The sequence below is a fragment of the Coenobita brevimanus genome, chromosome 98 (genome assembly GCF_032717465.1).
Source record: "Coenobita brevimanus isolate Jiangsu-jjx chromosome 98, ASM3271746v2, whole genome shotgun sequence".
In the NCBI taxonomy this organism is placed as follows: Eukaryota; Metazoa; Arthropoda; class Malacostraca; order Decapoda; family Coenobitidae; genus Coenobita; species Coenobita brevimanus.
The window spans coordinates 3691812-3717676 of NC_137051.1; the positions used below are offsets into that span (position 1 = coordinate 3691812).

Genomic DNA, 25865 nt, shown 5'->3' on the forward strand with positions numbered 1-25865 from the left:
TTGAATGGAAGCGTGGCCCATTGGATCAGGCAAATTTGGACTATCTAGACATTGCTACTCTTCACCCTGCCCTAGGGTAGGAACTCTTCACCCTGCCCTAGGGTAGGAAAGGAGGTCCGGATGATGATGATGATGATGATGATGATGATGATGATGATTATCATTTATAAATTGCATCTATATTTACCAGTGGTTGGTGGCAGCAACCATCATCCGCTCCACAGATGTAGTGCTGCCTACTTCTCCCTCACCTTTATCATTCTGTCTGGGTCTGCCCTCCTCTCTTCCTACTTCTTCTTTTTTGCCCTTTCTCATTTTATTACTTGTCTTTTCCCTTCAGGTGGCTTTCACTGAGTGACAAGCAATTTTTTTTTTTTTTTTAACATTTACAATCCTGGGTGGTAACCAAACAGGGTGATGTGGAGCCTACTATGGTGCCCCTGAGTGGAGAGACACAAAGTGGAATCCATCCAGAACCAAACTTCCACATTCTTCCCTGCACTACACTGTAGTGAGGTCTCTCAACCACAAGGGAACATCAATTCACTGCACGGGATGACCCTGCAGGGATGGTTGCTTGACTATGGGTGATGGATCTGCCCACTCAGACAGACCAAGGTTGATCAGCAAACTATATTTACCAGAAAGTTGTCCTGCACTGCTGACAGTGTCGAGGTCAACAGGGGCTGGAGCTGGAGCTGGTGAGGGTGCTACTGGGACAGGTTGGGGTTGTATTACAGAAGGAGGAGCAACAGGTGATGAGGGATCAGGCTGGGGCTGGCCAGGAACCGGCTGTATGCCAACCGAGGGTTTGCAGTTGACATTGCCCGGCCAGTCACAACCATTAGTTTTCTGTTGATAAGATAATGTTATGGCTGGATCACTGTTGTACATCTGTCCTGCACAATCTGCATTTCTGATACTATAGAATTTATAACTTACAAACTAATTATAACTGCATGAGTTCTCAGCTGAAAAGTAAAAATATGGTTACATCACTAACATTAGAAGTTGCAATCTGCCTTTTTGTTCCTACAGGACTTACAATTTACAAACTGAACATAATAACCGTAAGAGTTTTCTGTTGATTGAATGAACAGTAAGTCATTAAATTTTGAAGCCGGAATCCGTCTTCTATATGTTATAAAACTCATAATTTACCACCTAAATTTATCATGTATACAGTACATCCATGTTCTGCATGTTGAATCCATTCAGTGCATCAAAAAAAAAAAAAACTTTCAGGGCTTTGAGGTCTAGTCTGAGCCCATGAAGTGTTAGAGGAACTTCTCGTTCCCTCTCCTCGAGTCCCTCAGACTTGGATACCCTCCTCCCAAAACAACCATCACATCATCATCTATATTATCAAGGTGTGTTAAAATATTATATTCTTTTTTATTCATTACATCTTATGGCTAATGATGATCAGTGTGTTTTTATGTATGTATTTGATGGGATACATTTTTCTATCTATATATCTATGGCCAGACGCAATAATCCCGTAAAGGGTGGTTGTCCGTCTTTGAGTTAGTCGTTTTACGGGGAGGGGCACTAACCCTCCACCAACCCACTTGCTGACATGAAGGGAACATGTATGGGTTGGTTATATGGTTAACATCCAGCACTGTAAATGGTTTCCTGGCTTACAGGAAAGCATTAGGCTTCTCACTCAATGTAAAGCCAACTGAAAGGGACAGAAGAGTAATAAAAAGTGACAAGAAAGATGGAGAAATAGGAAGGGAGGAGGGCAGACACAGAAAGAGAATGATAAAGGTGAAAGAAGAAGTATGGGGCATTTTTCAAAGGGTTTAAACAGGGACTTCAAGAAAATTTTGTTTTTCCTCCCCTACATTTGCCAATACTGTAACAATGGTTGTTATGGAACAGTCTGTCTGATTCACCTCATGTGACAGTTTTCATGGATACATTCATCCATCCATCATCCAATCCAAAGTTGCCCCAAGAGGAGTGGAGGGTCCGGGGTTAGGCAAGTTGGTCTTGACATTAAAGATGAGAGTGGCTAGCCTCACTCATCCCTGAGTGGCATTACATGAGCAATAAACCCCAACCACCCCTTGGATATAAGTCTGCACAGGCACAATCTGATTGGAGTGCCTTAATTACCCACTAAACCACCAGGCGCCAAAATATGGTTATATGGTTACCACCCACCCCATTTAGTTTGCCACTCAGTGTAGAGTCACCTAAAGGCAGAAGGAAGAGGACAGAATGAAGGAAAGAAAGACAGAAGACAGAGTGTAAAGTCACCCATAGGCAGAAGGAGGAAGAATGAAGGAAAGAAAGACAGAAGAGGATGGAAGGAAGAGAGGAAAGGGTACACACCTGATACCAGCACTACACTGAGTGAGTAGATAGTGAGTGCCCCCATCTACATAATGAACAAAATAACCAACAGAACTGTACAGTGAAGAAAATGGGGTTGAGTGTCAGGTTGATCACCATGCACAAAATGGCCTTCTAAAACATATATGCAGTCTTTGTTATATATCTGGGATGTGTTGCACCATATCACATCTTTTTTTCATTTACTGTAAATGGTACTGTTAAGTGGGAATAACTGGCACATCTGCTTTACTGGTTAAACTTTAATAGGCACCTTCTGTTTAATCACTGCACATCACAGCCCTGCAATGGTAACTGCTTGCCTGTGGCTGATGGCTCTGTTCAGTCATACAGAATGGGGTATGACAACAACTTAATAAAATAAAAAAACTGAAAATTAGGTGCCACAATCTCACCTTATTAAACATGAGAGGGGGCTGGCAGGAGAACTTCTGCCATTCGTCATGCACACAGCGGTAGTATGAGTGGCAGTCTGTTGGGTCTGACATGTAGGCGTCACCAGTGCAGGGCACACTCACGTCCAACTGTGCCTGTCCACTTGGTGGGGCAGGACGCAGGGCTACGATTGGGTTGGACAAGGTTTCGGAGGGAAGGCATGGGGCAGGTGTAGGGGATTTGGAAGAAGGTGGAAAGTATAGTAAGTGATGACCGATTTAAAGGCAAGGATATAGGATGGGAAAAATTAAGGGATGAAGGGATAGGACACAGATGAGAGAGATTAAGGGACGAAGATGTACGATATGAAGAGGATCAGAAACAATAAGCGGTGAAGAAAAAGGATAAAATGAAAGCATGAAAAAGATTAAGGAGTGAAAAGAAGGAACAGAATAAGGTATGAGAAAGATTAAGGGGTAAGGATAAGCAACAAGAGAAGTGAAGAGATGGAAAGAGAAGAATAACAGTTTAAAGGGGAAGAAAAAAAGGTGAGATTAAGGGGTGAAGGTAAAAGATGAAAGAAAACAATGTTGAGGGGTAAAAAGTAATTTGGTAGAAGGGCAGTTAAGGTAAGGCAGGAATTGATTGGAGGAAAATGAGAAAGCCACATAAGGGGGAAGAATTAAAGAGAGGTAAGGGTGTATTGCAGGAAAGAAGGAAGCAGAAAAAGGGATGATTAGATGAAAGCCAGCACAAAGTGGAATGGTTTCAAGGGAATGTGATTGGATATGGAAAAGGAATCAATGAAAGGGGAAAAGGTTGGGAGGAAGGAAAAAAAAAAAAGGAACTATTAGATACATAAATACACATGGGATTTCATATCTGGTAAAGCCAGTCTGTTTACAGTTCATCTCAATTACAGCTTCTTGTTATTCAACTTATGTAACAGAAGGCTACACAAAATATGCAAGAGAATCTTCAAATATTATGATAACTACATCTGACTGTACTTGAAATACAACACAGAAACAGACAAGCTTGAATACATTTTTTCTACAGTATTATATTTGTACAACACTGATTAGAAATTAATTTTAGGAGTCTAAAACTAGTATAATTTAACATTAATGAAACTTATAAACTACAACCTGCAAGGCAAATTACATCATTTATGAGTTTATTGTTTAATGCAATTTTATTTATTTTTATAATTTAGATGGGCAAAAAAGCATTGTGCAGGCAATTGAGATATTAGTTGTGGGTTAGTACAGAATGAAGGGTGGGAAAAGAAAAAAGGCAAGTGATAATGGTATAAACAGAAAAAAAAAAACACACACACTAAACATAAAGGACCAAAGATGTTTAGAGCTTAGGAGGTAATGTCTGTGCTAGGTCAACCATGAATACAGTCTTTCCCTTTATCATGTAGTGTTTGTTCCTTTACATAACAGTGTTTTATCAATCTATGCTTGTGGGTCTCAGACCTAGTGCTGAGACAGAAATATAGGTCAGAGGTCAGAGTAAAAAGATGGAATGAGATGCGAAAAGACGTACTGACATAAATCCAAGTACAGTATGAGGCTGGAAAATAAACACTGAGAAGGCATGTGACTAGAGATATCTCAGTCACAGGGCAAAATGATATGAAAGGTTTGAGATGATCCAGATGAGAAAATACTGGCAAAGTGTGAATGGACCACATTTTCATCATCTCAGGAGTCTTTCTAGTACATCTTCCTTAGCAATTTATTTTCATTTATATATTCTCCTGTGTGTTATTTATATTAATTTAATATCGACAGTTTATATAAATAATGCACAAGAGAAAATTGGCTAACTATATGCACAAATAAACTAGTAAGGAAGAAGTATTAGGGAACCTTCTCAGATGACGAGAATATGGATCAAGGTGAGAGTGAGTGAGTGAGAGAACGGTGCTGACTGGCTGTGCGCGAACCAGTAGATTTTATCCTTCGGAAGCGATGGGTGCTGCGGTGAGGTGGTCAGCATGCCACAGCTGCAACACTGCAATAAGAGGAAGGTCATGAGATACAACACAAGGGTGGCCAGGGCAAAGGGACAACAGGGTGGCTACAACAAGCATTACCACATTTATGACTTTACGTTCGTTCTGTTTATAATGCTGAACTCAAGCAATACCGTACAAGAATGGAGCTTCGTATAATAAAATTTCACATGATTCTTTAATCTCTAAATTAAGAAGCAGCTTTCAATGAGATTTACTTATCTTGCATGTGATGAGACAAGTGACATGTGCCTGATGTGTGATCACCACGTCTTCCTAATATGCTTGGCCACCACAAAAAGACATGCAGATCTTAGTAGCTCAGACTCAAATCCATGTATAACACTTGGCAACTCAGCCCTGTATTTTACAAGATTCTTCTTTTTCTGGCTAATAAGATGACAAAAATTCAAATGAATCCAAATGTTTCCTATCATTAAATGCCTATGGGTATACAATGTTTCATTATAATATTTGGCAACACACATATGCAAAAATTTTAATCTGGAAATGTTTCTTATCATCCAATGCCTATGGTCATACAATAGTTCATGATAATATAATTTATGCAAAAATTTTAATTTAGAAGAGGTACAAATCTGGAAAATTTCATTGCAAATTTTGTCTAGAACACAAATATGTTGCTTCCAACACAAGTACATCAGTTTCAAATATTACAGTCTACAGCTCATACAATGTCTCATGTAAGTGAAAAGGTGTTTGAAGAAGCAATTTGCATATAATAAAAGGACTAGGATCCTTAAAACTTGTTCCTGCCCAATTCAATTATATTAAACAGCATAGCTTACCCAACTATGAATTTTGGCATTACTGTAAAGCAAATGTAGATGCTTACAATAAAAGCAAATGCATATGCTACAGTAAACAGCATCTGAATGAGCTATGCAAGAACTTGTTTTCACATTATATTGCTCAGTTTGCTGCACATAAACCTGGTACAACAAAGGAGCCAGAGACAGTATTCATGGTTGGTTAAGAAGTCAGCTGATCAAGGCCAAAGGGCTCTTGCCAGTGAGTTGAGGATGGGGTAGATGTTAAGGATTAAAGTGGGATGGGGGTAGGTGGAGGGAGGGTTAAGGTTGGCAGGGAGCTAGGACATACAGAACTGTATAAGGATAACAGAGTGGGTGGGAGGTTGAAGCATGAAGAAGTTGTGAAGAGTCGGTGAGGGATAAGAAATATACAAAATAGTGACACAGCTGAGATGATGTGAGTAAGAGAAAAAGGAGCTGAGCAGCTTAGATAAAGGATCAAGATAATCAGATGCAGATTTGAAATAACTGCAGATTCAGGAGAGTGAAAACAAAACTGATATGTATATGAAAACTAGGAAAAAAATATGCAAAGAAGAATAGATGAAAAAAAGCTAAATCTAAAAAACATAATGAAATAAAATGAGAGGGAAGAGCCTCTTCCATACAGAGAGAAAAGACAGAATTATATTCATGAAAGTAAAAAAAAAACTCAATTAGTATCAATTTAAAATGTTTAACACAGTACTGGTACAGTACTATGCTTAATATTTAGAAGGAAAAGACAGAAATATTAAATAACTGGGAAATAGTAAAATGAGCTTGTCTTCCAACAAAAAGATAGAGCATGGATATATGGAATCACTGTTAATCAAATGATGCATATGATTAGCATAACAGGCAATTGCATGCAAAAGTTCATGCATGCTCTTCTAAATATATATATATATATATATATATATATATATATATATATACACACACACACACACACACACACATAAGTAAGTAACAGACACTGCCTTTATAGTTTACCACCACTGGTCTCTCTCTACGATTCTCAGTATACAGTATTTACCTGCCAATCCTGAAAAAAGAGAATACAATATGTAGCACACCATAAACTGCTAGACTACAACAAAAATACATTCATTTGTTTCCATTCAGACCTCTGTGGTTCTAGTGTTAAGAATTAATATATACACATGAGATTTTAAAGGCCACTCAAGACCAAAACTAAACAGAATACAGTGTAATAAAATTTAACTGTACAAAACGAATAATTTATAAAAGAACAACTAGACTACTAGACTGCGCAAGCAAATGCATGTACAAAGCTGTTAGCCCATTAGAAGCATATTATTAACAGCTGCACTAAACAAAGCTCCTTTCAACCTGCATGATATAAAATTATACAGTATTCATTAAAAAAAAAAAAAAAAAAAAAAAAAAAAAAAAGTATGGTAATTCATTTGTAATAAAGTATTTTCAATGTCCTTTTTTAAGCAAAAGAATTTTTTTACCTTCAACTGTTCCTCCTCCCATAATTATGTCAAGAAACTAGAAACTGGCAGAAAGCATGAGAAAGAGAAAAATACAGTAAAATAAAGCTGGGCTCATATAAGGATGGCGACAGGAAAAGTTCATAAGGGCTATAAAGCATATCTGTAAACAATCTGGAGGAAAGACAACCTAACTGGAGTTTTAAGTTACTGAAACTTCTGAATGCAAATTGGCCAGCTTGCTGACACACAGATTTATTCCTGTCTTGGCCAGATTTGATAAGAAATGTATGGCAGAAACATGGCATTGGGTGATACACAAGTACTTGGGAAAGAACAAGCAACTGCTTCAAAAATATAAAGGTTAAAAAAAGTGTATTAGCTTTGGAAAGGAGAGGCAGGGTGTGGCTAGGACCGCCATAATTAGCTGCAGGCATCCTCTAAATATTAACTTAGCTGGCTTGGTAGTTAGCTTGAAAGAATTCAGTGATGCAAGTTTATAGCAGTGTATAAAGCTAATCAAAGATGCAATAAGAATTCTTGTATTTAAAAAAAAAAAAAAAAAAAAAAAAAAAAAAAAGTGTGTAGTAGGTGTTGAGGAAGCATGGCAATCAGCTCTGGTGGCAGCGCTTGTGGCAAATCATATAAAATTGCATCAAGGGCTGCCAGCTACCTTGTGACTCAGGTGTGAGGATGACTCCTGAGCACAAAGGTACTTTGGACGGCTCGTTGCACATCTCGTTTTCATTGTCCCACACCAGCCCACCCGTACACTGGCCCATGATGTAGAAGCCTTGGAAGCAACGGACCATGGCTGTGCACTGGGGTCCAGGGAATGTCTGGCCCTCTACACTGCAACTTGTTTTCCGTGGAGAACCTGGTGTGGCTGGATCTCGAATAGTAGGGGAACCTGGAGAGGCCACTGATACTGACGACAGGCAGGTGAAAGAAATGGGAAAGAGTCTGAAGATAACAAAATGAATATGAGAAAATACAGACTGAAGCTTGATAAACTGGGAACACAAGAAAGGCTGGAAGTCTAGACTAGGGCTACATGAAGGACTGAGGAAAAAGTTTTTAGAAGTTTTCTGCAAAAAGTTAGGTATTATCCTTGTCTCACTGACTTCCAACATCACTGGAAAGACTTTCCTCTTCAAGACGAAATATGGCAGTTTAGTTGTTCAGTTGTCGATATGCATCCTCTTGAAAATTAAGTACACTCAATGACAACACACAAAAGAATCATTGTTCATACATACAGTGCTTCTAAAGCATATCTTCTTGATTAAAGGAAAAGTATCTGAATAAATAAACATGCAGTTGTCATACCATGCAGATGTTAAGACATGGACAACTCACAAAACACAAAAGCAAAAAGATACCATGCTATCACACTCATGCAAGTATGATGCATTAATTCAGGGATCAATACAGTACTGTATTAAAAGAAATTACAGACGATGGTGGGGCTTGCAGTTAAGGTAAAAATAGTGGAATATTGTCTTAAAAATCTGCTTTACTAAGTTCATTTAATGACCAGCCAGTTTCAAACCCATTATTTTGGACTTTGTTTTTCCTGCAAAACTGAATAGTTAATATCTGATAAAATGGCTAAAGATAAGTCAACTGAGACAAAAATGGGAAGAAAGTTAGATGGTTCAAATCACATCGTGAAAAAACTCCACATAGTACTGTACCAATTTCGGCAATGAGATCTAAGAAGAGAACCCAACTCTTACTTATGCTATTTTGTTTTAGTATTTATGCATTATATGTGACTTTAATATCTTGAAAACAGTCTGATGTTGCCAGATATTACACACAACTAAAAAAAAATATATATATATCAATGGTAGTCATAATGTAAACTATTATTTAAGTTACCCAATATGTCCTTTGGATATTTCCTCCTTTAATGATTAAAATAAAACTAAAAGGAGATGTACTGTTACACAAGAATAATCTGGAGAATTCTGGTTAGAAAGGTTTAAAAACGATGGTCAAAGAATGAAGTAAAACTTTGCCTAAAAATAATCATGATTAAAAAAATAAGAAAACACATGTGGATGTTTCCTCATTTCAGTTAAACATTTTTTAACCAGTCAGGATATTTTCACTCTTCATTAAAAGAATAGGTCAGACATGGAAGCAATGATTATGAATGAATGAGGAAACTGAGAAAGAAAGAAGGGTACAGTGAAAAGTAGGCAGTGTGGCTGGGTATGGAACTGGCTCCTCACAGTCTGATAAGACTAGCAGTCCACTGTTTATATTTCAAGGTTAGAATCTGGCAACCATGTACTGCAGAGAGTTGAGATATCATTTACACCAGTATCATAAAATGTTACATTCAAGACTGTTATTCTGTTTTTAAATGCTAGTGGGGGAGTATATGGTTGTGATCAACTTGTCAGCCACGTGCTGATACACTGACTAGTGTTTTACTCAGACACATCTGGGTCATTATCAAACACAATGAAGTCCTTTGACAGCTATATATGACAGATCACATATGTGCTGTTTCTTGGCACATTCACATTTTTACTGACTGATCACATACTGTTCTGCACCTATACTCAGTGACAGATGATTCACAACAGCATCTGAAGGAGAGTTAATTATTCTGGCATGCATTTTCTACATCATTACATTAGTGTATCAAGTATTAATAGTTGAATTTAACAGTGTATGTACATCAGTTTTACATTGAACACTACATTAAAATGTCCTTGACTTACTAATCCATTACCAGTTACAGTATGTTCAGCTACATTACCAGAGTGCATTTTAATTTACACTTGTTCACAAACAGAACTATACCTAGTCACTAACTACGACAGTAATAACCAATCATAATATGGTTCAGTCAATATAATCTGAGTGAATATGTGGTTCTGGACAATTTAAGTAATGAGGATGATGACTGTGGTGCCTGAGTGGTCAAACCCAAGTCCCTGCATAATACTGCTAGCAAACAGCAATGTATGTTATATTTATGAGGGATGTGAGTATTGTTGCAGTGATAATGTGAGTGACAGTATACAAATTATGGTGATACTGTAGTGGTAAAATGAAAAGGCAGTTGTATTAAAGGGATATAATGTAGTGAATACAATGAGGGTACAACTGTATTGGAGTTTGAATAAGTGTGGAAGTATGAGGCCATATATGGTGCATGAACACTGAAGATGAGTGGTGATGGATGACAGTAATGTTATATGTGGCGTATAGGATGAACTTTAAGAATGGTGTATGACTGGGTCACAACTGGGTGATGTATAAGGGGTGGTGTGAGCATGTAGTGATATGTGAGACTGGGGAATGATGGGTGGTGGGTAAGTGGTGAATAGGGTGGTATGCATGTGAGGTTTCAGATGTGGCATGAGAATACATGTACAGGCAGTCCCCAACTTACGAAAATAATTGGTTCTTAAAGGTCTTTCTTAAGTCATTTTTTTTTTGTAAGTCCATCTCTCATTTTTATTCTCTCTCTCTCTCTCCTTCCCTCTACAACCCAACCCAATTCCTATAATTACGGAGTCGCACAGTTCTTTCCCTCTACCCTATCGCCTTTCTACTCCATACCTACTCTGTGCTGTCCTCTCTCTTTCTCTCTCTCTCTCTTCCCCCTCCCAACCCATCCCTAATCCCATAATTACTGAGGTCACAAAGTTCTTTCCCTCTACCCCATCACCTTTCTGCTCCATACCTACTTCTGCTCTGTCTCTGTCTGTCTGTTTCTCTCCAACCCAACCCTAATCCCATAATCACTGAGGTCACAAAGTTCTTTCCCCTACCCCACTGCCCTTCTACTCCATGCCTACTTCTGTGCTATCCTCTCTCCATCCACCCAGATTAAAGCCCATTACTGTCTCCACTCCTCGACTTATCCCCTACCCTTCCCTGAACTAAAATTATCGCCTCACCTGCTTGTCAGTGTCTTCACCTGACCCCATCCTTTCTTGCTATGACTGACCCACCACACACACACATGCAAGCCAAGCACGCACACACACACACACACAATTTTTTTTCGTATCTGGAGATTTTTTGTAAGTCGATCCTTCGTAAGTAGGGGTCTGACTGCATAGGTAAAAATAGTAAAATTGATACTCACTGGCGCACTTTGCCCTTTCTGGCCAGTCACAGATCCCCAGTTTCTTGTTCCAGTGAAGGTTGGTTGGACAGGGTAGGACAACCCATTCTCCATTAATACACTGCTTGAAGTGCAGACAGTCGCCTGGCACTTCTAGTAACTTGGACTCACTGCAAGGGCCAGTATCTTGGCTGGATGGCGGAGAAGCTGGGGCTGTGGGTGGGGAAGCTGAAATTGTGGGTGGTTGAGAACTTGGTGGGGCTTGGGTGTGGAGAGGGGTGGTGGTAGAGGTAGAAACATCGGTGAAGCGGGTGGACTGCCACCAGGGTCGCTGACTAGAGGTGGAGCTAGATGTCCACCATGGCCGGGTGGTGGGTCGGGGACTGGATGGGGGAGGAGTCCACCACCATGTCACAGTGGATGAGGTAATGGGCTGTGTGGTTTGAATGGGGGGCCAGGTGGGTCTGGAAGATGGTGTGGGGGGCCAGGTGGGTCTGGAAGGTGGTGTGGGGGGCCAGGTGGGTCTGGAAGATGGTGTGGGGGGCCAGGTGGGTCTGGAAGGTGGTGTGGGGGGCCAGGTGGGTCTGGAAGATGGTGTGGGGGGCCACGTGGGTTGGGTAACTGGCTGAGTGGGTCTGGTGACTGTTGGGGGGCGAGACGAGGCACCTGGACTACCTACGGGGAAAAAAGGAAGCATGTCAATGCTATATAATTTATCATCATCATCATCATTCCAACCTTATTTCTCAACAAAAAGTTGGGGCGGATGTGATAAGGCACAAACATTAAAGCACAAAACTATAATTACCAACAGTGCCCAGAAATAATGGGCATACAACCATTCACTTATCATTCAACCCTACAATACTCGTATCTTTTTCACTTCCTGAGGAAAAAAAAAAAAAATGCACATATACTTCATTTTTTTCTTTTTTAGTGTGCTTCACAATATGCCCGTGGGACAAAACCATTCATTCAACAATAAATTAAATGCATTTCTGCATATACTGTACTTCAGCTTCCATTTCCATTCTTTGCCAGTTCCCTTACTTGGTAAATATACAGTGGAATCTCCTAAACTGCAGAATTCAAAACAGCAGATTCAGAATATGTGGCAACATCATGCAACAGTTTGCAACATCAGTAAATTACAGAAATTACATGAAATTCAAAGATGCCACCTCATAAGTGACGCTTTTCTGATGCCTTGTGTAATATGCGCCACCATTACCTCAAGTCCGCGCATCTAGTTGGGTGTGAATCAATTGTAGTTAAGCATGGCAATTACTAAACCAATCACATTCAAGCATAGCACTTATTATAAGTCAATCACAGCACTTCCCTCCCTCCCATGCCAAGCACAAGAGATGCATGCACTTGATGCCCTAGTACTCGGCTCCCTGCAGTATCTCCTCTCTGTTGTCAGCATGTCACTCCAGTGTGGTGTACCAGAGTATTCTTTTTCTCCTGTGCTTCCTCTGCCTGCCTAGTGTTACCATGGCTGATTGTAACCCTCCTAAGCGTACCACCTCTACGAGAAAGAGGAAGAAGAAAAAGCCAATGTTACCTTACACCCAAGTTAGATGTAATAAGAAGGATTGATAGCGGTGTGTAAAAGGCCAAAGCTGACCACCATTATGGACTCAATGAATTGACGACTCTTACAATGGCACAGAGGCAGCTGAAGCTGACAACGACACCGTTTCCGTTGTCTCCACACTAGACTTTGAGGGTTCCTGAGGGAGGTTGATGAGGAGGAAATGGCACACTGGCAGCAGCATGAGGCAGCAGCACACTTGACTCATGTTGAGAGGACATAGTACATGTCAAGCCTCGGAGCCCCCTCCCCCTCCCTCGTCCATTCAAGCAATGTCATTTGTCAGATCCAGGTAAGAATCTTACAATACTGTTCATTCCTATTAAATATGCTTTATTAATTTCTTTTCCAGGTTGTTAGTGTTCGTTGGTGACCAATTTGATGTAGGTTTGGGGGTGTAAGTTTTGGGATAAGGGGGCAGCTTTTCCAAGATAACAGATTCACAAGTAATTTTTCCCCATTAGATTAGTTATTTCTAAACTGCAGAATTCTCAAATAGCGGGAATGTGCTCAGTACCATAAAGCCACGATTGAGGAGATTCCACTGGATGTACAGTATATATTTTACTTTCTCGCACATTAATTTATCATATCCAGCCACCTTTTTAGTTCTTCACATCCTTCCAATATTAAACTCATTCACATACAGTATACCCTTTTCACTACCCTATTCATATCCATTCCCACTGTAAGATAATACCAAGTACACTCTCTTCTACTCTCTGATCAGCAGAGTTCCTTGTGCATGTCATATTTTTTTATTAATTTTATGCTTCATATCCTTGCCAACTGATGCAACACATGAAATCCCTAACAGTTCTATTTCCATTTTTGAAATTCATACCACACCAAAATTTAGCACTTATATGTTATTATGTGTAATATAACACTTTCATGTAGCCCATACATTATTATGTGCAATACAACACCTTCACGTAGTCTTTGTGAAGATTTTATATGCAGTCTTCTATTTTGGATGGATGATTCTTTGTACCAGGATTCATCTTCTCTGGGCCACTCTGCTCCCATGATCTTGTACATATTTCTCTCTCTTTTCTGTCACTGCACCAAGATACATAAAAATCATTTAAATCATCTTTCTCCATTCACCAGCATATCACACTGGGAGCCATTTCTTCTCAACAGTCATCACTATTATCTAAAGCTATCTTCTGATACTGCTGCTCTCATACATTCCAAAACCTCAGTACAAGTTTGAAATGATCCTCTTTACTTTTGGGGGGCAAATCTTTATCACCTACATACATCAGATCTTTAACAGTTGCTCCATTCTATACTCATTCATCTTCAGCTTTACTTCCACTTCCATAACTCTTGTTCTGACTTAATAATCTTATCCATAAACATGACCCTGTCTTATTCTAACACTCGGACATATGCCTACCTTTGATATGTAGTTTGCTAACATCACAATAATTCTAAAAAGTACTCTGCATTTTTACACTGACGTCATATATCTGTACACAACATTCACATAATTCCTTCCACTTAACCTTCTTAAATGCATTTTCTCCCAGATCCACACCTATTTTATGGTCCTTAGCACACTTCTCCTACAGCATCTACCTTTTTGCAACTACTGATCAATACATGCCTTCCTTCTCCAGAAACAACCCTGTTTATTATTCAACAAGCAATTTGATGTCTGCCTTTCTTTTTCAAAAATCATCAGAATTCTTCCATATATATATATTTTTTTATACAACACTAAGCAAACTTATTCCATAATATTTTCTGCACTCACTTTGGTCACCACTGCTTCTGTACAAAGGCTGAATCACAGCCTTCTACTTCAATGACATAGTTTTATAAATTCAAACTTTCTGGCAGTTCAATGTACTCTTTCCATTATATTTTTTTGTCATTTCTGCATACAGTACAACTTTTCAACATTTGTTGCCTTCTCATTCCTCAACCACTTCCTTACTCTCTTCACTCCTGCCACTGTGACAGTCTTAGGCATCTCATTCCTTCTTGCACCATCAAATCTGAATGTTCAGTACAGTACTTACTATTACTTTAACTCTCATTTACCACCATTTTACTTTCATCATTCCCAGTCAGCTTTCCACATTCATTTCTGCATACAGTACAACTTTTCAACATTTGTTGCCTTCTCCTTCCTCAACCATTTCATTACTCCCTTCACCTCTGCCACTGTGACAGTCTTAGGCATCTCATTCCTTCATGCACCATCAGATCTGAATGTTCAGTACTTACTATTATTTTAGCTCTCATTTACTCCCATTTTGTTTTCATCATTCCCAATCAGCTTTCCACACCAGTCTCTCCATCAGCTCCTTATTTCAATTTTCATTCCTTATATTTTTACATATGTTTACATATTCATTCCACCTTCTTTGCATCTTTTCCAAAAGCAGTTTTTGGTTTTTAGTTTATGTTTAATTTTTCTACCAAATTCATAGCATACTGTTTCCATACTTCATATTACTACAGTTAAACTAATGTTTGTGAAGCTACTACCAACATGGTGACTGAGTAGTCTGTACTGTCAAGCTACCTACAAAATTGCTGACCCATTAGTGCCAAGATTCAGATCCTGGTGTTGAAGACGGTGTGACTCACCAAGTGTCAATGCACCTATATGGGCTGGTAGAAATAGTAAGTGCCTAGGGTGACACCTAGTGGAGGTAACTGTGGTAAACAGGATGATACAATGGTCTTGTATCACAAGATACAGAGTTAACAACCAGCCAGAGCCTCAAAGGCCTAAGATACAAAGATAAGCAACGTGGCAAAGTGCCTCAAGGCACCTACCCCTATCTTTATGGGCATAAAGTCTTTATATATATATATATATTTTTTTATGGTCAGAATAAAGAATCTACTACTGTATTTCCAAATACAGTCCAAACAATGCAGCACTAGCAAAAACGTTGATAAGTACAAAGACCGAATGATTCTTCCATTTAACGTAATACCTTCTACGAACTGACTTCAGTACCCAGTGGTGCACAGGCATTATATTTCTAGCTGATGGTGTGAAACTTGTTTTTGGTCATCCTTACAGACATGTGAGCTGATGTAAGGGTGCCAGAGTGCAATTTTAGATGCCTGGTAGTCTAGTGAGTTAAGGCACTAAAATTTAATGTGGCCTATAAAGGCCATCTTCTGAGGGGTGGTTGGGGTTTTCTGTTCACATAATGCCACTAAGGAATAAGTAACTAGCCACTCTAAAATTAAATCTCTGGACCAAGAAGCCTTCCCCTGGGTCCCTATGCTCATGATGGAGCAATACTGGGATGGATGGATGGATGGATAGAAGGATGGATAGATGGATGGATGTAATGCAGGCATGAGATATGACTGATGCAAATGGCAAAGTAGTGTAAGACTGACCAGGGCGACACTTTGCATTCCTAGGCCAGTCACAGATCTTGGCAGCTTGGTTCCAGTGCAATCCTGGTGTACACTGAGCATCATGCAGCTTCCGGTTCATGCACCTGCAATAAATAAATAGAAGTGCAAATGCTGGAACAAATAAATAGCAGTGCAAATGCTGGAACAAATAAATAGCAGTGCAAATGCTGGAACAAATAAATAGCAGTGCAAATGCTGGAACAAATAAATATCACTGGAAATGCTGGAACAATTACATACCACTGCAAATGCTGGAACAAATAAATACTGGTGCAAATTATGGAACAAATAAACACCAGTGTAAATGCTTGAAAAACAAATACTAGTGCAAATGCTGGAACAAATAAATACAACACGTGCAAATGCTGGAACAAATAAATACCAGTGCAAATGGTGGGACAAATAAATACTACTGCAAATGCTTGATGGTGGTAGTTGGTGGCGACCATCATCCATCCACTAGGTATCCAGCTACTTACTTCATCCTTTATCTTTATCATTATTTTTCTATGTCTGCCCTTCTCTCTTCCTATTTCTCCCTTCTTTCCTGTCACATTTAGTCATTCTTCTTTCCTTTTCAGGTGGTTTTACATTGTGTGACAAGCCAAATGGTTTCCAGTAAGCCAGGAAACCATTTACAATATTGGGCGGTAACCATATAACCTACCCATATGTGTTCCCTGTGTCAACCAGTAGGTCGGTAGAGATTAAGTGCCCCTCCCCATAAAACGACTAACTCAGAGACAAACTGCCACCCCTTATGAGATTAAGATGTTGGTTATAGATAGACAGCAAATACTGGAATAAATAAATATCAGTGCAAATGCTGGAACAAATAAATACCAGTGCAAATGCTGGCACAAATAAGTAGTAGTGCACACGGTGGAACAAATAAATACCAATGCAAATACTAAAACACATGAATTCCAGTGCAAATGCTGGAACAAATAAGTCTATCTGTCTATCTATCTATTGCCCGACACCCTAATCCTGCAAAGGGGGGCTACAGACAATGCGCCACCAAGTCGCTCTGTCACTCACCATTTGACTGCCCTCCCCCCAACTCACTCTCCCCTCCCTCACATACCTCTCAACTCCCTAATCCTGCAAAGGGCGGCTACAGACAATGCGCCACCAAGTCGCTCTGTCACTCACCATTTGACTGCCCTCCCCCCAACTCACTCTCCCCTCCCTCACATACCTCTCAACTCCATCCCTCCACCTCATCCTCAGTCTTCCCCTCCCTCTACCTCCCTCCACTTCACCTACATATGCCCTCCATTCTCTCCACATGTCCAGACCACCTCAGTGTATTTCTCCTAATTTTCTCAACCACATCCACATCCACCCCAAAACGTTCCTTCACTTCTTCATTCGTCAACCTGTCCCTCCACGTCACTCCACATGCTCCTCTCAAGTAACTCAATTCCACTGCTCTCACTCTTAACTTGTTCCCCTCTAGCAAGGTCCATGACTCGCTTCCATACGTCAGGGTGGGGATCACAATACTATCATGAAGTGACTTCTTAACTTCCATACTCACCTCCCTATTTCTCATCACTGCTTTCAGTGAACCAACAACCTTCCTTCCCTGCTGTACCCTATCAAGCACTTCATCCCCAAAACTTCCATCCTTACTCATCACACTACCCAAGAACTTGAATGCATTCACATTCTCCATATCCTCACCATCCAAGCTCACTGTGCATTCTGTGACTTCATTCCTCTCAAACACCATAACGTTACTCTTGTTTACATTAACTTTCAGATTCCTCTTCCAACACACTGTCCCAAATTCATTCACCAAACCTTGCAACTCCCATTCATCTTCACTCAAACAATACTGTATCATCAGCAAACAGCAACACCAGAATCTTCCACATCTCACCCTCATTCATTACAGCCACCCCCACATCCACTGCCCTACCTTGCACCTACTTTATAACACCATCCATGTATATATTAAACAGCCATGGAGACATCATACATCCCTGTTTCAGTCCCACATTTAGATCAAAGAACTCACTCAGCTCACCATCCAATTCGCACCGTAGCCCTAGCTCCTTCGTACATACTCTTCACAGCACTCAACAATTTCCCTTCCACTCCATATATTATTAATACCTTCCACAGACCTTGCCTATTTATTCTGTCATAAGCTTCCTCCAAGTCCAAGAAGGCAGCATACACTTTCTTTCCCTTCTCTAGATACTTCTTAATATCTGATCTACATACCCTCTTCCCTTCCTAAATAAGTACCAGTGGAAATTCTGGAACAAATAAATACTGGCATACATCCTGGAACAAATTAACATAATTGCAAATGCTGACACATACGAATACCAGTAAAAATTCTCAAGAAATCCTGGACAATGATTTTGCTAAGCAAAATATGGATTTGTATACTGACAAAACTCAAATTACTAAATATTACCTCAGTCAACAGTAAGCTAAGCAATTCAGAAAGAATGCTGGTAATAACAAAAAATTTAATATGTCTATAACATCAGATATAATATGTACAATGAAGCTCACAGCAGTCTCAATTCCTTACCTTAGGAAGAAACTGCATTTGCCGGGCATGGGATGGAATTCACCTGGCTTGCAAGGGTCTCCAGGCATTGGTAATCCAGGCTGAGGTCTTGGTGTCTCTGATACTGAAGGTGGCCTTTCTGGTATGATGGGAGGTCTTTCTGGTATTGAAGGAGGTCTCTCTGGTGTTGAGGGTGGTCTCTGGGGTTGGGGTGGAGGAAACGCTGGTTGGGGTGGGGGAAACACTGGCTGGGGTGGGGGAAATATTGGTCTTGGTGTAGTTCTGATAGTGGTTGATCTGGCTGTAGTAGTGGTTGTTGTTGTTGCAGTAGTTCTTCTGGTTGTAGTTGCTGTAGTGGGAGGTGTCCACCACCATGTTGTGGTGGATGGTCTGGGTGTGGTTGGTCTGACAGTGGAAGGCTTCCACCATGGTGTTGTGGTGAATGGTCTGGGTGTGGTTGGTCTGACAGTGGAAGGCTTCCATGGGGTCATCCATGAAGGAGTGGACTTGGTGGTGGCCCCACCACTACTAAGGTTGAACTTGCCATAATCAGACTCTGTCACTTTTGTTCCTCCAATTGCTGTGGAAGTAAAAATAAATAATTAACTCATTGGGTGTGGTGACTTATCTTTTAGCTTATCCTTGTTACCACCAGATGATTTTTACTCATCTTAAGATCTCCAATTATGAAGGAGTTAACTGAGGCTATTTTTAAACCCTCCATTTAAAAAATCTATGCTAAAAAAAAAAAATAATAATAATAATAATCTGGCAGTTGCAACAACAAGGTAAAAAAACTGTCATGGGATTGACAGGGTTAATGGATCAAGCAGCATACAAAACCCTTCTCTCTGTCTAATACTGTATGACATTTATAAATAGCAGCATGAGTTACAGGTAATTAACAAATTAGTCCTGCGATAATCCTGACTGATATGCTATGCCAACTTTCACTGAGTCTTCCTACAGTTTAACTTAATATGAATATGATGGAATTAAAGACCCAAACTATGTAATACATATACAGTCAACCCTCACATAACTCTGTATTGCATAACATGGATTTGTACTTATGCGGTCACCTATAGTGTGACCAAAAAATATATACTGTAGTAACAAACAGATATACCACGGCGAGCTGTTGGGCATCGGAGCTCAGACGGCCTGCCGAAAGTCAAATGTTAAGTGAGACGATGTCAAGCGAGCGGTGCACTGTGACTGGTTGCATGATGTTACAGCCATATACTGTATAACCCCATTGGCCGCTGGGGGCGTTCTCCACTGTTTTTGGTGGACCAGCCAAACACATCTTGACAGTGACTACAGAGAATGGGGTCTGGGGGTGCCAGGGACAGTAAGTGTGGCCAGCAGTGCCAGTCAGGTTAGTGACCTAAACTTTTTTTTATTAATGTCAAGGAACCTTTCTTATGTACAGTGCCTGTATTTTTAATAGCTTCCTGTGTATAAATACCAGACTGAATGTCAATAGGGTGTTTTTTGGAGGGTTTGGGTGGGATTTGGGGTGAAAACGGCGACTTTGGAAAAGGTCCAGTCTAGGTTAGCCCTTTATAATGGAAACATAAGAACATATAACGCAGAAAAGTAAAGTGTGGCGCGTTGTCAGTCTATATTAGCCACGTTATAGGAGGGAGGACTGTTCTGAAAAAAATTATTAGGGAAACAGCTAACTAGAGCATACTGCTATTCATCACAACATAACTCTAAACAAATACACAGTGGGTCTGCCTTATCCACAACTAGTTTGTTTTTGATCAAGACCTGCATATTAGTTGACTTGTGGGTAAGTTGAATGTGAAATTCACAGTCATATGCAAACTCATTTCCAGTACTGCTAGCCTTCTAACCCATTGACTCTCAAGGTCATGGCAACTCTTGTACAGTATTCTCTTCCAGCTAATGCCAAGTAGTTTTATTCAATGGTGGATGGTTACCATCCCTGAAAGGTGCCACCATGTGAAAGGTGTGTGGTTTAAGCCTAGTAGGTATACTCTGCATGACACTCCCAGGTGAGGAACTCGACTACATTTACACTGTCCCATGCACATTTATGTCTCCTTTACACCATTACAATACAATCTGTTCCCTGAACAGGCTAGCCCTGATAGCTGTAGTCAGAAGCTGAGAATGAAAGCTTCAAATTCAAGCTTGACGCACAAAGTCAGGGCTGTGACAGAACAGGCAAATGATCATTTAAAAAAAAAAAAAAAAAAGTCAGTGGCACACCTGCTGGAGCTACAAGGCACTCAATTTCAATGCCAACTGCCATTACCAAATGACACAAAAGTCTTATACATGCATGCATGACCAAGGCTAAGCTTTTAAGTTGGTAATGTGAGAGTGAGCCATTGAAGCCTGTGTTAATAATGGCACCCTCACCTCTCTCATGGTCAGGACAACTCTAGCACAGTATTCTGTTATAGCTAATGCCAAACAGTTTTACTCAGGTAAGTTCACTTTGTAATGTGATAACATATTTTAACAAAAAGTGCCACATTTTATTGTGCTTAGGCTACATAGAACATGAGTAAAGCAATAAAATTAATATTACTGATGAATTTTAGTACACTCATGTGAGTGCACCTTGACAAAGAGACTTTCAGATTCAGTGTAACATCTTCATATGGTGCCTGTCCTTTCTTTTTCTTTTTTTTTTTCTACCTCCAGTCAGCTGTATTTAACTTGGGGAAGATACCCAAACAGAAGATACCCAAACAGAGGCAACAAAGGCTATATTTAGTCCCTTCAGTTTATGAGTCTCTCCTCTGCTGAAAATGTCACCTAGTGATTGCAAAAATAAATTATAAAATATGTTTTCATACTGAAGCTGGTAATAATATGCTATACTCTAAACCTTCCAGTTCCAGAAGTCTTTCCTAACCTGAACAAAATCATCAAGAGACAGCATGAATAAATCAAACTGGCATACCATCAGAGTAAAGAGGTTAAGTGAACTGTGGATTAATATTTTAATATATGGTGGATGAGACAAGCCCACTGTAATTAATTCCAGCATCATCATCATATCATTCTAACCCTATTTCCCAATACAAGTATACCCCGGTTTAACGATGCAAATGGTTAAGTAAAAACCCATCGTTAGACGGGATATCGTATCTTGGGGTAGATTTAACACGTAAAGTATAGGGATGCATTTTTGAGCCTTGGGTTTCCCTCCAATGAAGTCCTAAACTCACCCATAATAGTCCAAAATCAAGTTTAAAGCCAATCTAAATGGCCTAACAGCTGTAAAAGAAGCTAACCTAAGCCTAACACCTGTAAATAACTCACTAAAACCAACAAATAAAATTTGAAAATTGTCAAATATAAGTCTGGAAAAAATCAAGCTTAGTAAACTGTACCCAAAAATGACAATGTTTACCCCATCTCTGGCTAAAACACATTAATCTAAGTCTAAAAACAGTTTATAAATCAACCTAAACACATGATTTTAGTCTAAAATGTCAACAAAATCGGTAAAAAAAAAAAAAGTCAAACTAGGGTTTGGCCATCGTCAGGTGTGGTATGGTGGTATTTCTACCCCTATCGCTAAGCTGGGGTATCGCATATCGAGGTATACCTGTAATTACTGGGGTGGGCTGGTTCCACATACAGGAATAGGAAAACACAGTTAAAGATAAACTACAGTATTATCAGAATGTTCAGTGAAATGACTCACACACCTATTCACCCATCAATCAAGCCTTAAGAATTCATAGTTTCACCTAACATGCAAATGATCCATTACTTAAAAAAAAAAAAAAAAAAAAAAAAAAAAAAAAAAAAAAAAAATGGAGCCAATATCAAAGCATTTAATACAAAATCACCTTCTTACCTGTACACCAACTAGGCTATAACTAAGTAAAAAACGAAACAAGCACATTTGCATTTATAACTATGACCCACAGTTAACCCTTTGGGTATGATGATATCTTTTATGGTTGCAGTGTTCTTGTTACTACCAGACAATTTTAGTCACTTTAGGTGAGACTTATAGTTCAAGAGGTTAGATAAGATCTTCATAAATCTTAAAAATGATTGGTCTTTCCTAAAGTGAACAAAGTCATATGGAAACAGCAAAAACAATATAAAAATGATGTCACCATACTGAATGGATAAAGCCACATTTGAAAACAAGTACTGCAGGGTGGAGGCACCTTCAACCATATGAGGTGATGTAATGTACAAATCCATTAAAATCAATACATATGCAATAATGCATATGAAACCAGTAGCCTTGTCAGCACCGTAGGAGTGCTGATTAGCTCACCATGTGGTCTGTGTCGACCTCCCACAAGTCTCAGTGGGGTTATGGATTTTGTTTTCACCCCCCCCCCCAATAGTTTTCCATCAGTATGTGTATATTGCTCATGTCTTTAAATTACTCTGTATCCTGGTGATATGATTAAGGATGATGAATATCCAAGACATAATAAAAATGAGTACAAAAGTTGAAGTATTGGTTACGATGCAGTGTTGGAATTTCTGTCCTACCCACATGAGTCATAATCCATACATGACGATTTAAGAGTGTACAGCACATTGTACCCATATAAGGTACATCACACCCACACTAACCTGTGTTTATGACTTTGTTAAATTGTAAGAAGATCCATGATTACTCAGTTATCATAACATGATACATACCTATTTAATTATAGATGATTTAGTGCACTAAAACATCCAAATAAAATGTGCAAGCAAGGGGAAGAAAGTGACTGATGGTTAATTAGTTATTATAGCATGATACATACATTTTTAAATATAGGAGATTTAGTGCACTAAAACACCTGAATAAAATGTGCATGTGAGGGGAAGAAAGAAAGTTACATCATGTGTTTTGACAGGTAATGGATCTGAAAGAAAGAAAAAAAATTAAAATGATAGAAAACTGACAACGACATGGGCAAAAGAGAAGTTTACTGTGAATGAAGATGTATCTTTCAACAATATCCAGTAGGTCCGGAGAAAGGACACCTTTGCATTCCCGTCTGTTGCAGAGTAGTGAGCAATTACAGGAAATATGGTGAAAGGAATTCTCTCGACACCTATCAGACAAGCAACCAAAAGACTTGCTAGCTTAATAAAATTCCCTTCTCTCTTTCTCAGTTCAGTATTCATTAGTGTCAAGGAATGTGGTTTAGAAACATAATACAGTAATCTCTCAATTACCCCTTGTCACAATATTCGGTCCAATGCAATGCCCGATGCCTTTTGCCCAATTTTATTAAAACAATATCCAGTGAAATTAGGCAGTATCCACCTCAGAAACGGGAAGCAATCGGCAGTACTGTGCATTTTTGGGTAGTGATGTGTATCATCCGGCTTAGACACGGGACTCAATTGGTGTGTGGGTAGACACCGCAACACAACAGTTAATCACAATGTATTGTGGAAGCGGCCCACCCAATGCACCAAGCCTACCGTCACTCTCATTCTCTTTCGTGGATGCCAAATAATGAACACGTACCTGTGCATTGTTTGTGGCTTACATAGTGGCCACCTCCTAGTGCTGTGACTTAGCCTGTGGCCCCAACGTCCTGGAGTAATCTTTATGAAAACCATTAGCCACCAGATCACATGGGATTAAGTGCTCTGTACCGCATAGTATACTAATCTACCCTCCATTGATGACAACACTAGGTGAGTACAGTACAGTATGATTATGATTATATTATGAACTGTGTGTGAGGAAGAGAGGTATGGAAGTAGGAGAAGTTAGGGAACTGACAAGAGATCGAGCTAGTTGGATGAATATTGTGAGAAGAAGTGCATGATCAATGATTTGTCACCCCTTTTTAACATGACAGCGTTCAAACTGACACTATCAGAAACGTTTATGTGAAGCTACAGAATGTGGTGAAAGTCTTTTGGCATATCAGATAGAACCAGGATTCCGGGGATTGAATGATGAATGAATGGAAGCGTGGCCCATTGGAGTGGGCAACTTGGGCTGTCTGGACACTGCTACTCCTCACCCTGTCCTAGAGTGGGAAAGGAGGTCCGGATGATGATGATGATGATGATTACTTCACTACAGTAACCTGTCAATTATCCATTGTTGCATTATCTGCCCCACTGCAATATCCGGTGCTGATGGGTCGGCTCTATTAAAGCAATATCAGGCACCAAAATGGGACATAACCGGTTGTTCTGTGCAATACCCAGCACTGAGGTGTATCAACCGACTAGGACACAGTAGCCAACCAGTGCTGTATTACTATACTGTATCATTATTTTATTGCATTTTATGCTTAATTTTCATCTTTTGCTCACAGGGAAGTTTTTAGGATAGGGGTTAGAGATGGACAGGTGAAGGTCTCAATGATGAATTCTGAGCCAATAGGAGGTACTACACTATCCAGCATTTTGCTTTAACCGGCATAGGGCTTGACTGAATGACGCTGGATAACTGAGAGTTTACTGCATATGTACTGTATCAGTACTGTATTTATGCTTGATTTTAATCTTTTACTCATAGGTAATACTGTTGAAAAGTTTTTAGGACTGAGAGCTGAGATGGATGGCCAAGGGTAGTGACACATTATCCGTCTGAATGCCCAGTATTTGACGTTTTGCATTATTTGGCGTTCGGGGTCGACTAAATTATGCTGAATAACTGAGAGATTACTGTACAGTATTTCCAATCTAATAGTTTCTTTCTGTCTTCCAAGAAATTAGCATAGGAAATTCAAGAAACATTTTCTTTGATTTCTGTGTTTATCTGCCTGCTTCATATCATTTTGGTAGTGTTGCTATCTCTGTATGGACCATCACCTCTGAGTGAAGGTCTATGCAAAATGCTACCCTTTATGTTTTTGTTTTTTTCAGCAGGTTACACATGTTGCATTTACCTTAAATTTATTTCTAATGAGGGACAACTACCACAAGTTTCACAGACAGGTACTGTTTTTTATTTCCATTGTTTTTCAGATTTGAATATCTTTCCAATAGTTATACAAACCAAGGTGACTCCACCCTACCCCTGGAAAGTAGAAACATCCAAGGACAAAGACAATTAACTCCTTCAGTTTAATGATGTATTTTTCTGTCTATTCTTCTTACCCCCAGACAACTTTATTTATCTTAAAGGAAATGTCTTGTAATGAAATGGATAATGAAGGATACATCAACCCCTCAAGCACTGCGTCTCCCCTAAGCAGAATCAGAAAGTCCATA

The 25865-nt window shown here is 39.5% G+C and overlaps 1 protein-coding gene across 1 annotated transcript in view; it reads right to left on the bottom strand.

The window, feature by feature from the left end:
* The window catches only part of Cht10 (Chitinase 10), a 127215-nt gene that overhangs the window by 56977 nt on the left and 44373 nt on the right, over nt 1-25865 (bottom strand). Inside the window, exons 22-27 of the mRNA XM_080283727.1 lie at nt 18690-19248; nt 16115-16218; nt 11158-11811; nt 7714-7917; nt 2760-2923; nt 642-852 (exon numbers count right to left, since the gene is read on the bottom strand). Of these exons, the coding sequence (XP_080139853.1) occupies nt 642-852; nt 2760-2923; nt 7714-7917; nt 11158-11811; nt 16115-16218; nt 18690-19248 (1896 nt within the window). The remainder of the gene's footprint in view (nt 1-641; nt 853-2759; nt 2924-7713; nt 7918-11157; nt 11812-16114; nt 16219-18689; nt 19249-25865) is intronic.